The sequence below is a fragment of the Leopardus geoffroyi genome, chromosome D4 (genome assembly GCF_018350155.1).
Source record: "Leopardus geoffroyi isolate Oge1 chromosome D4, O.geoffroyi_Oge1_pat1.0, whole genome shotgun sequence".
Lineage (NCBI taxonomy): Eukaryota > Metazoa > Chordata > Mammalia > Carnivora > Felidae > Leopardus > Leopardus geoffroyi.
Window position 1 is genome coordinate 73,265,868 of NC_059342.1, and position 12,920 is coordinate 73,278,787.

The window sequence follows — 12,920 nt, forward strand, 5'->3', positions numbered from 1 at the left end:
AAGAGAATTCTAAGACGGGGCAAATTATGGGAAAGTTTATCTTATCAGATCACCAAGAAACAGGCAAATCAAAGGGCAACCAGCACTCATGGGGACAGAGAATTACTGCAGAGGGAGAAACTCAGGAAAGATTCTGAGAAGCTAGAGAAGGATTATGGGTGCAGAGCCAAGGAGGTCCCCCCATTTGCTTTTTGTCGGCCCCACACTCCCATATACACAAACCACAAGACTGCAAGGCTAATAATTTATTGACCAGGTATAGGAAGTTCTTATTCATGACAGAGTCCTCCTGGGTATGGGAAAGACAGCTGGAAAATTTGGAGAAAATCTTGAAATCTTGGTTGGTTGATGTTTTCCTAGACAATTAAGGAAGATTCTGAAGATGCAGAGATAATGCTTTCCTATGTGATTATGATGGAAATCAGGTCACAGCACTTATCACTAGATGGTGTGGGGACCACAGAAGGGAAGATCCTGGAGCCCAGGTAAGGAAGCATTCACTCAACACTAAATAAGCAAATGAAAAAGAGAACACAGAAACTTATTAAGCATTCCTTGGATTGAATTGAAGCAAAAAGAACTTCTGTTATAGAGACAAATGGTGAATAGTAGATGTCAAGCTGTATTGTAACATGTTATTTGCCAGAATAGGGGAGGGAGGGCAATGAATAAATGCCCCCCCCCCCTTTTTTCTACTGCTGATCTCCTATTTATTGTCCCCAAACTGAATCTATGAAAAAAAGAAAGCAATGAAGGATCCGAGGCTTGTTCTGCCACCTTCAGCACTAGAAGTTTTGAAGAGTTTTAGATAAATTGAGAGATAACGGCAAAGCCATAGCTACCTTTTATTAAATGTCTGCTTTACGCAAGCTACGTTATCTGAATGAAGCTCCACAATAAATCTAAGGTAGGAAACTGATGAGAAGATTCAGTGTCTGTTTTCCAGCTTAAAAGACAACTGGAAGTTCAGACAGCTCTATTCCCAGGTGAAAAGTTAAGGATGTACAAAGATCAAAGGAAGAAATGTTTGTTGTAAATTGGGAAGGTGAAATGCCTTCTGGGCTTGGAAGACCAACCATAAACACAGAAATGGATGTGAGTTTCATACTCGTGTCCTATTACCCTTTCTCCATTTCAAATTTTAAGTCTTAATGATTTTTAGCATTTCATCAATTACTGATGTCTTTTGCCAGCATTATGTCCACATGGTAACTCTGCAGGGTAGACATCATTATTCCCTCGGTAAATGCTTAGGTCATTTGTTCAAAAGTTCATGGTAGGAATGAGTCCTGAACCCAGCTCCTCCAATTCCACATCTCAAGCTCTCCTCACAAGCTTCCTTACCAAATTATTTTTATTGTCATCTTTGGACACAAACTCCTAATGCTTTTGGAAGGCACTGATCCCAGGGCCACCCCCTTTCCATCAGAGATCACCAACCTGGAGTCCTGGGCCACTTCACTTCCTCGGGCCTGTAAACAGCGATCTGTAGAGACAGAACACATACAAACACCGAACCCAGTTTATTTGCCAGAGAGAAACCAAATGATTCTCTAGATTAAGGCAAAGGGGACTGATTGGGGGTACTGCCTTCTCTTGTTTTTTTTGTTGTTGTTGTTGTTACTGTTTTTTTCCCCCCTTCAGTAACATGGGAATTTAAGAAGAGAAAACTAGAAAATAACAGTACTTACCAACTTCAGTCAGGTCAACTATGTTTTCTTTAACAATCCCATGTTCTTGGCAGTATTTCACAAACTTTTCCTTGAGTTTTTGACTCACATCTGGTTCTCGGGCTGTGGGGAGAGTGACAGTAACTGCTGTGTCTTATGTATTTGTCACTGAAGCTCATAAGGGGGTGGCTCCAGATGGATGGAAAATGGACAGCACTGATTGGGTGCTTAGGCGGAAGTCTTGGGGATGGGTTATAACCTGTCTTAAATTTGACATCTTTAGGATATGGTTCTGGCAGGAAGACAGATTACCAAAGGTGAGCATCTGTCTTCAGAGGAGGAGAGACATTCCAGGATAAAAACTGGGAGGACCACTTTGTCTCCAGGTTTACCTTCCTTCCCCTCCTTCCCCACCCCAAGATGTCAGCATGAAAATACCGTACCATAGAACTCTACCAGTTGGAATGGTCTCTTCTTGTCAAAATTCAGAAGATGTAACAGGATATACTCATCATAGACCGTTTCAACTATGCTAAATACATTGTATCCATCATCTGTGGAGGAAACAGAACACAGTTCAGAACTTGTGCCACGGTGTGCTGGCCTCTCAGAGCTTGATAGGTCAGAGCTTGTTAGATCCACGGGAAGTAAGGAAACCCCTTTACTTATTTTCAACCACGAAACAAATTCAAGTGCATATCCTGGAAGATATAGAGAGTAATACTTAATGTCTTCATTTACATCTCCCTGGGCTTCATGAGGCGACATCCAAGGGATACTGGTATTTGACTACTAGTAGTAGAAAAATTCAGCCATAGCAGCAACTTATGCTCTATCATCCTCCCTGAGACTCCCCCACCTCCCTTGACCATTTCTGCCAACTATGTGTCTCTATCCTCTATATAGGCCCGCTGGCATTACATACCCAGTGCTCTATATCCTGAGCGATGATGTGCTATAGCAATGACCAGCAGACATCATCAGAAAGTAGGCAGGGAATGAGAAGCTGTCCCACCACTTATTTTTTTGTCAATTTTCTTGCTGGAGGTACATATAAGCAAACTACCTTCTTTATCTGATGGTATTATGTGCCAGGCATTGACTTTTTTTACCCAAGGTTCTTCCAGATTTAGGATTTGGCTATTAGATGGCCCCTCATTATATAATGTACATAAGCTATTGATCAGGAATTGGTCAAGATCTTGAAGATATTGGCGTTTATTAAAAAGTCTTTCTAAATTCTACTTCCACTCCAAGAATTTAATATACTTACACACAACACTATATACACCATCCTCTGTTTTGTCAGCAACCAGAAATATTTCAGTACACTTTCCGTTCTCTCTGTAAAACAGAATAAGCTGATGTCCAAGAGATATTGATGCCCCAGCTCCCTCACACTCTACCTATAATTTGGGTTTCTGATTCCACTTCACTGTTGAACATTTTTGGAGTACAGTTTCCAAAGAGCTTTTATTTACATTATTTTACTTTGTGATACTTTAAGAATGAGTCAACTACTTCCATTACTGTCACTCTGCCACTACTTCCCACTATTATCACTACAACTACCTGTCTAGATAATTAGCTTAGTGTTCACCATGTGCCAGCCTCTCACAGAAGTGCTCTCCAAACATTACCTCACATGGTCCTTGCAAAAAAAATAAACCATTAAAGAGAATTATCATCCTCTTTACCCAAGGGAAAATTGGGGTGGAAACAGATGAAGTTTCTTGGTCATACATAAGAGATTCAAGAGAGAGGCTGTCAATTCCAAGTCCTGTGCTCCAAACTTATGCTGTACTGTTACATTACTTATGATTCTGATACCCTCTACCCCGTCCGTACTTCCTCTACTCCTATTTGAATTTGTTTCTGTCATAATTCTTATCTTTGAATCTAGAAAAGGCCCAGGTTCTTCAGGTCCTGGATCAGTGTCAGATAATGGACTCTTAATACAAACCCAGAAGGTATGTGTACCCTCACACACACAGAGTTCCAACACCATATTCAGACTCCCGTGTTTCCTCTCCCAAGTGACAAAGACCACACTTACTTTGTATGAAATACAAAGGCCAGAGAAGAGTTGTCCAGGGCTTTGATGTGTTTGACAAAAACCCTCATGCTACCATTTTCTTCTATCTTTTCCTTAACATCTGAGGCCAAGAGAATGGAATACCACTCTCCTGAAATCTGCAATAAATCAGTAAAATGATTGGGTAAGAAAAGGGGAGAGGGAACTCCATAGGAATACTTGTCTCCTTGAACCTGGCCTGTGCGCCAGGACTCATAATAATGATGTGAAGATGGAATTAGAACTCAGGTCAATTGGTACTACATCTAGGGCTCTTTCCACCATCCCTAAAGCAAGAACAGAGGTCCCCAAGTGTTCCCTTTTAATATGGTACAAGTGCTCTTAGTCAAAAGTCTGAAACCACCCCTTTGGTCTAATACATCAAGGAACTCCTGTTCTCTGGTAGGACCACGTTACTTCAGAATCCTCCATGCTACCCCACAAGGGCAGAAGCTACTATACAGACTCTACCTTTGAAATATCGATGTTTTCTTCCTCATGGGCACAGACTAGAGTCAGCCCTAGACACAGCAACAGCAGCTTCATCTTGGCAGGAAATAGCACGGTCTTCCCTACAGTCACTGGGAGCGAGTCTCTCCCTGATGGTGGCTCCAGTCCCCAGCTCCTCTGTTTTTATATCTGTTCTGGGTCCAGTTTTTTCGTCCATTGGACACCACCTTCCCTCCTCCCACTCCACGAAATGGTATATCATTCACTGGTGTGAGGCCAAAGACTGTTCTTGCCCTTTTGAAACTTGGCAATCTCCTCTCTTTTAGATCTACTTAATGACCTTAAATTTCTCAAAACACACACTCAAGAAAAATAGTGGAAAAAACCCTGCCTTTTGGAACCAGATTTAACTGTGGATCTGGCTTGGAATCAGAGAGCCAATTATGTGAGGCAGGAATGGAATAAAACTTGGAATGTGTAGGGAATCTATGTTCCATTGTTCACATGGTGTGCAGAGTTGGGTGCATCACTTCAATTTTACTAATTTCAGAAGCAAAGACACTGCCTCTACCAAAGATGATAGTACCTTCCACAAAGCAGTAAAATAGAGTTGATCAAAACAGGTTTGAATAAAATAATGAAATATGGCTTCTATTCAGTATATTTTAATTTCTTTTCCTTATTCTCTGAACTCAATCACTATGTTTTTTTCTTTCCCCACAATGAATGGACAAGTGTTTAATCACTGAGTATACCTCACTATACCATATGCCCCATAAGAGAAATGGAGAAGTACAAGATATCATCCCTTGCTTCAAGTAACTGTCAATGGAGTTGGGGAAATACTTCATATAATTAATAAAAACTTGACACTACAAGCATGAAATGACCCATTGTAGGTCAGAAAAGGAGTGACACTAGAGAGGTGGTATCACATAGAAAGGGCTTAAGAGCACGGCTTTGGGGGTGCCTGAGTGGCTCAGTTGGTTAAGCATCTGACTCTTGATTTCGACTCAGGTCATGATCTCACAGTTCATGAGTTCTGGCTCTGCACTGACATCATGGAGCTTGGTTAGGATTCATTCATTCTCTCTCTCTCCCCCTCCCCAACCCCCCCCCCCCCCAAATAAATGAACATTTAAAGAAAGAGGGAGCATGACTTTGGAGTTATGTAGATCTGGGCTTCCTTCCTATTTCTGTCATTTTGAAGCTATGAGGACAGATTTAACTTCCTCTGATACTTAGTTTCCTTATACATGCCTCATAGATTACTATAGGGATTCAATGAGATGATGTGTATAGAAAGAACCCTCATCATGTTTAGCACATATTGGGCTGGTAGGGTCAGAGAATTATTTCTGGAGAAGGTGGGACTTAGCATAGGTCTAGAAAGTTAGAAAGGGCTGGTTATGGGTTTTCTATCCCTTGAGATGGGAGAACTGACCTTCAATTGGTGGCAAAGTCTGTGTACTTTATTCCCTCCATTTGATTAATATCCCTGTAGTTATTTTTTGCTAGAAAAATCAATATTTTTGCTAGAAATCAATATCCCTGTAGTTATTTTTTGCTAGAAATTGGCAAATATATTTTAAAAATTTGAAAATGCAAAGGGTCTAGAATAGCTAAAATAAATTTGAAATTGATGAACAAGTTGGCAGATAAAACATTGTTCTATTTCAAGATTTTTAAAATAAAGCTACCAAAATAAAGACAGTGTTGTATTAATGAATGACTGATTTTTGACAAAGGATATATTCTCAACAAATGATGCTGGGGAGTTCAATCCTTATGTTGTTTACAAAAATTAACTCAAAATGGATCATAGACAAATTGAAAAATCTAAAGCTACAAAACTTTTTTTAATGTCTATTTTTGAGAGCACAAGCAGGGGAGGGGCAGAGAGAGAGAGAGACAGAATCTGAAGCAGGCTCCAGGCTCTAAGCTGTCAGCGCAGAGCCCGACATGAGGCTTGAACCCACAAACCGTACATGGTGACCTGAGCCAAGGTGGGACACTTAACCAACTGAGCCACCCAGGTGCCCCTACAAAACTTTTCAAAAACAGAGAAGAAAACCTCTGTGACCCTATGTTAGGCAAAGATATCCTAGATACAATACCAAAAGCATGAGTCATAAATTGGATATCATCAAAATCAAATAGTTCTGTTCTTTAAAAGTCATTCTTTAAAAGGAATGAAAGACAAGCCACAGACCGGGAGAAAATACTGGCAAAAAAAAAAAAAAAAAAAATATATATATATATATATATATACACACACACACACACACACACACACACACGTGTGTATAAAATGTATATATATATGCACACACACATATACACATATATAAAAACAGAGAAGCCAATAGTAATGAAGATGAATAAAAGAAAAAAACATAATGTGATTCAATTAAAAACCAATCACTTAATTTCAGGTACAGAGCCAGAATTTTTTCCCTCCAGATGACTGAAGCTTCATCTAAGGAACACACGCTTTAAAAGACTTCAGCCCTCTCCCAGTCCAGTGAAGAGGGGTAGAGAGGGTCTCTGGGAAGTAAAGGTTTTGTGGAGAAAGGGGTGAGAATTCACTTGGTTTGCTAGCCAGTGAGCCCCAAGGAAATGGACTCCTTCCTCTCTGCTAGCGGACAAACAGCACTTCTGATGAGCCGGTCTCAGCACAACAGCAGCAGATGGACTAAGTGTACCTCATGGCCTCTGCTGCTGTGCTGGGGAGCTGACCTTTGCACCTTCTCTTCTATGGGATCAGCTGAGATGGTCCTCATTCTTGTTAAGGGTAGCCAGTTATTCCAGGGCTGAACTTCCTAGGCCCCAAATATCTACCGACCTCTTAAGACCAGAGAGCTAATATGCAATCATATAGCCACATTTCAAACATGACACCTGAATCCAAACTGCTACATTACAGTCAAGTTGCATCAGCAACTGTTATATTTAAAGCTTTTAGAGCTCATCAAACTTGGGAACAATTTGGTAATCAAAGAAAGAAGGCCTTGTTCAAAGTCACTTTTAAAAGTTCAAGGATTGGACTGTGCCAGAATCCACTTACTAAGGCAAATAGTTACAATGAGGATACAGCAGTACAAGTATCCTCGGTCCAAGGGCCTGATATGTAAAAATAATATTTTAATGTCAGAAATAAAGAGCTCCATACTAGATTAAATGCTTTACAAATAGTCTGTCATATAATCCTCATAATACCTCTATATGATAGGTTTCCTGTTTTACAAAGGTATGAACTAAGACTTAAGAGAGGTTAAGTAAACCAACCAAGATCACACAGCCAGTCTGTGGGAGAACCCATATTTGAACCCAAGACTGTCTGACCCCAGACTCCCTACTCTCATGACTTCACTGCACAGGTCAAAGCTTAATGTTTCTGACATGAAGGACCAACGGAACAGGAAACAGTAATGCTTTAGACCCTCAGAGGCGTCTGCTTTGTAGTTACTACTGAAGAAGCTGCGTGTAGATTCCTCAAAAATACAGTTCTGTAGTTGTAGCTGCCAAGAGCCTGATCAAGTGAAGGACAAGTAACAACTCTTTTTAGTAAACAAATATTTGAAAGATGAATGGTTGGTTGATGATTTGGAGATATTGTTCTTCTCATAAGGAATTAGGAGATACTTCCATACCAAAAAGCAAAAACTATTCTTTTCCATTCATGGCTTCAAGTTAAGTTAACTTGGTGCCAAATATAGGGCATTTTATAAGTGACCCAAAGGAAGGGGGACAGTCTGCCAGGTGGTTGAGAAATGATTGGCATACAAGCCCCCAAATGACTGGGGCTTATGGAATCCATATATAAATAGATAACCGTCAATTTATAGCCCAGCAACTTGACTCACGCCAACTGGCTGGCTGGAAATGGACTTAGTGACCTTGTCTTCAGTCACACTCTTGACTAATTGAACAAATCACTCATTGAGAAAGCCAGTGGGAACATTCAAGCCATGTTACATAATACCAAGACATCACCAGTGCCAAGAAGAACAGGAAGAAACACAAGTTTATTTAATTCATGTGCCAGAGTAGAAGTATTTCTTGGTTCCCAGCACCCATCCTGCCGGTACCAGCTCAAATCCAGTTCTAAAATAACCACTCCCTTCACTGATGAAAGGTTGTTTGGAGCTAACTACAATCCACCTGTGGTAGCTGGGTCCTCAAAAAGCAGATGCTGAGACAGATTTAGTGGTATAAGAGGCTTATCAGGGAATAACATTTGTGAAAAGAAAAAGGAGGCAGCAAGACTATGGAAGGATTAGGAAAAGATGACAGAGAGCTGACAACGTCTCTGTCAGGCCAGTGGGAAGCTCTGAAACATGTTAGAAGCATCCTGCATTAGGCAGACACAGATAGGACCTTGTACCACAGTAGTGCTCAGTCATTGCTGGGCCACCCCAAGAAGACCAGTACCTTAGCTCAAGAACTGAGGCAAATCTCAATGAGTTAACAGTGGAGGCTATCAGCTAACCTCACTCTCACAGCTCAGCCATGAGCACTTTCTTGGAAGGAGAATCTGAGTAATACATCTTTATGTCTGGCACACCATCCTAATATCTAGAAATAAGTAGTCTTCTCAAAAGAAGTCCAGAGTTCTCTTCCCACTTAGAGTAGGAGCAGGGGGTGAAAACATAAGCCTTTACCTTCTTTTCTAATTTAAAGTTTCTACCACAGCATGAGGACTCCCTGTAGGTAAGCAAACCAAGAATCCAGTGATAGTTGCCTCCAGATCCACCCATTGAAATTCAGCAAGTAATTATGTACATATGGCTCCAGGTTACCCAGAAGGCCATCTTTCCATTGAAAAGATAATAGTGACTTTGGAGTCATAAAAAAACTGGGTTCAAATTCTGACTACAATTAAGCCCTGTGAGCCTTTGGTTTCCTCAAAGAATTGTTGCAAAGATAACAGAAAAGGTTTGAAAGTGCTAGAATGCAATAAGTTCCTAATAAAAATTAGTCTTTGCACTCTCTTCCTCTCTTCTGAGGCTAGAGACCACGTTTCGTATTTCTTGTGTTCTTCCCCTTCCCCACCCCAGCCAGCTTCTAGTAGAATGCCTGGGCTCCGTGTAGCAAGTTATCAATAAATCTTCTCTGATTATTTTATATATGTCTTGTCTGTGACTTAGGCAAGTTCTTCCCCTTCTCTGGCCTCCATTTACCTGGGATAAAAATGCAAAGATTCAGTAGTTCTTAACTACGGAGGGCACTAGTCCTGGGAGGTTTTGGAAATGGGGGAGGAGTGTGACATTTTTGTTTTTTACAGTAACTGGAGAGTGCTACTGACATTTGGTGACCAGAATCCAGGGATGCTAACCCTTCTGCCATACCTAGGCTGGTCCCCCACAGAACTATTTCATCCAACATATCAATAGCACCCCCATTAGGAAGCATTGAATGATCTCTATAGGACTTGGCAAATTTCACCATCTAACAACAAATTGATGTTTCTCTGGTGTTTTTTCCCAAAGGATGGGCGATCACAGCTGCACTACAAAGGCCTGTTTTGCTTAAAGAGAAGTATACTTTATTTTAAAACATTTAAGCAATTCCCAGGTTATTCCATGCCAAAAATGGCAGAAGTACAGCAAGGGTAGGGAGGTCAAGTACAAGCTGGGTGTGTCTGCATCTATCTGTCCACCACCTCATCTGACTATAATGAACTTCAGAGAGTAATGGCCATTGCTTTACTTCTGCCTTCCAAATGTCATGCAAGCTCTTCTTTTGGCCAACTCTAACCGGAACTATATAGAGGAAGCATTGCTGAGTAATCTGGTTCTCGGTTTAACCAAGTTGATGGAACACCAGCCACCATGTGGTCAAGAAGACAACTCAGGTCAAGTCCTGAGCTGAGACCAGAAGGCTGAGAATGTGCCAAACACAGGAAGTATGTAGGCAACAGCTTTCAGACAGAGGGAGGAGTAAGTGCGAAGGCTTAGCTTATGTGAAGAAGAAAAAACAGACCAGGGTGGCTGGATGCTAAAGAGAGAGGGGGTAAAGGGTATGAAACAAAATTAAGCTAGAAATAGGGAATGGGTTATATAAGACAAGGAGTTTAGATTTTACCTCAAGTACAAGTCATTGAAGGGTTTTATAAGCAGGGAAGTGATATGATGGGATTTGAGTTTTCAGAGGTGACCCCTGGCTGCTGTGAACTAGAATGCACTGCAGTGGGACAAGGGAGGAAACACTTGTGAAACCCTTGCACACTTGTGTGTATGTGTGTAGGTGTGTATATTTCTGTAATCTGGATTTCTACAGGAGAAATCTCTTGATCAAGAGGTAAACATATCGAAGACATCCAGATGGCCAACCGACACATGAAAACATGCTCAACATCACACATCACCAGGGAAATACAAATCAAAACCACAATGAGATACCACCTCACACCTGTCAGAATGGCTAACATTAACAACTCAGGCAACAACAGATGTTGGCTAGGATGCAGAGAAAGGGGAACCCTTTTGCACTGTTGGTGGGAATGCAAGCTGGTGCATCCACTCTGGAAAACAGTATGGAGGTGCCTCAAAAAACTAAAAATAGAACTACCCTATAACCCAGCAATTGCACTACTAGGCATTTATCCAAGGGGTACAGGTGTGCTGTTTTGAAGGGACACCTGCATCCCCATGTTTACAGCAGCACTATCGACAATAGCCACAGTATGGAAAGAGCCCAAATGTCCATCGATGGATGAATGGATAAAGAAAATGTGGTGTGTGTGTATGTATGTATGTGTGTAGGTATATATATATATACACACACACATATATATGTGTATATATATGTGTATATATATGTGTGTGTGTGTATACATACATATTCCGGCAATCAAAAAGAATGAAATCTTGCCATTTACAACTATGTGGATGGAACTGGAGGGTATTATGCTAAGTGAAATTAGAGAGAGACAAAAATCATATGACTTCACTCATGTGAGGACTTTAAGAGACAAAACAGATGAACATAAGGGAAGGGAAACAAAAATAATACAAAAACAGGGATGGGGACAAAACAGAAGAGACTCATAAATACGGAGAACAAACTCAGGGTTACTGGAGGGGTTGTGGGAGGGGGGATGGGCTAAATGGGTAAGGGGCACTAAGGAGTCTACTCCTGAAATCATTGTTGCACTATATGGTAACTAATTTGGATGTAAATTAAAAAAAAAAAAAAAAAGAGGTAAACACATTTTACTTTTAGTTAAGAATCCAAATTGCTTATATATCACCTTCTTGAAGGGCCTTCTATGACCCTGCCATCTAGGTTTGCCAACCTCCAATCTTTACTTTGTGGCATACCATTCTTAGCAGTGACGATGATATAGAAGATCTTGTGTTTGTTTGTTTTTTTTTTTTAATTTTTTTTTCAACGTTTATTTGTTTTTGGGACAGAGAGAGACAGAGCATGAACGGGGGAGGGGCAGAGAGAGAGGGAGACACAGAATCGGAAACAGGCTCCAGGCTCTGAGCCATCAGCCCAGAGCCCGACGCGGGGCTCGAACTCACGGACCGCGAGATCGTGACCTGGCTGAAGTCGGACGCTTAACCGACTGCGCCACCCAGGCGCCCCAAGACTGACTTTGTCTTATCCCCCATTTTACTTAGTGCTTAGGACACTGCCTGGCATAGTAGACAGGAAGTGAAGATTTATTTAATAGATAATTCCCATCCAAAAGGCCTGCACAGATAGATACTTTAGCAACAATATATAAAAGTCTCGTTTCCAAATTCCTCAACCAAAAAGGATATTACTACTCTTTTTCGTACGGGGAGGAAGTGAACCTAAATGACATTTTGATATTTTTGTTGTTTACGTTTAAAAATTCTTTTTAATGTTTATTTATTTTTGAGAGAGACAGAGCACGAGCGGGGGAGGAACAGAGAGAGAGGGAGACACAGAATCCGAAACAGGCTCCAGGCTCTGAGCTGTCAGCACAGAGCCTGACATGGGACTCAAACTCACCAACTGTGAGACCATGACCTAAGCCGAAGCTGGATGCTCAACCGACTGAGCCACCCAGCAGCCCCTGTTTGTTTACATTTTAAAATGAAAACTACAATGACCTATTTCTATACACTAACGAGAATGGCAAGAACAAAATCAAAACTAAACACCTGACAACAACACACACCAGAAGAATTTCCATACGTTGTTGGTAGAATGTAAAATGATACAATGGGGCACCTAGGTGGCTCAGTCAGTTAAGTGTCCAACTTCAGCTCAGGTCATGATCTCATGGTTTGTGAGTATCAGCCCATGTTGGGCTGTCTGCTGTCAGCGCGGAGCCCACTTGGGATCCTCTGTCCCCCTCTCTCTCTGCCCCTCCCCTGCTTTCTCTCTCTCTCTCTCTCTCTCAAAAATAAATATTTAGGGGCACCTGGGTGGCTCAGTCAGTTGAGCATCCGACCTCAGCTCAGGTCATGATCTTGCAGTTTGTGAGTTCGAGCCGCACGTTGGGCTCTGTGCTGACAGCTCAGAGCCTGGAGCCTGCTTCAGATTCTGTGTCCCTTTCTCTCTCTGCCCCACCCCTGCTTGTGCTCTGTCTCTGTCTTTCAAAAATGAATAAACATTAAAAAAATTTTTTAAATAAACATTTAAAAAATTTTTTAAGTTAAAAAAATAAAATAAAATAAAGTGATAACAATGGATTTATAGGACAGTGAACGGAAGAAACCAAAATCAAGGAATACCACACTTAA

At 41.1% G+C, this 12,920-nt stretch overlaps 1 protein-coding gene and 1 long non-coding RNA gene across 2 annotated transcripts; one reads left to right on the forward strand and one right to left on the reverse strand.

Annotated features, from left to right (window-relative positions):
• Positions 1-232: 232 nt before the first annotated feature.
• Positions 233-5,076, reverse strand: LOC123592543 (allergen Fel d 4). The gene is made up of 7 exons (XM_045467712.1): positions 4,216-5,076; positions 3,727-3,863; positions 2,944-3,014; positions 2,114-2,224; positions 1,692-1,793; positions 1,441-1,486; positions 233-507 (listed from the first exon to the last, which is right to left on the reverse strand). The coding sequence occupies exons 1-7, from the start codon at positions 4,288-4,290 to the stop codon at positions 498-500; spliced, it is 552 nt and encodes a 183-aa protein (XP_045323668.1). The 5' UTR covers positions 4,291-5,076; the 3' UTR covers positions 233-497.
• LOC123592547 lies at positions 384-2,203 on the forward strand. The gene is made up of 2 exons (XR_006709830.1): positions 384-485; positions 1,954-2,203. It is a non-coding gene; the product is annotated as an uncharacterized LOC123592547 (long non-coding RNA).
• Positions 5,077-12,920: the final 7,844 nt, after the last annotated feature.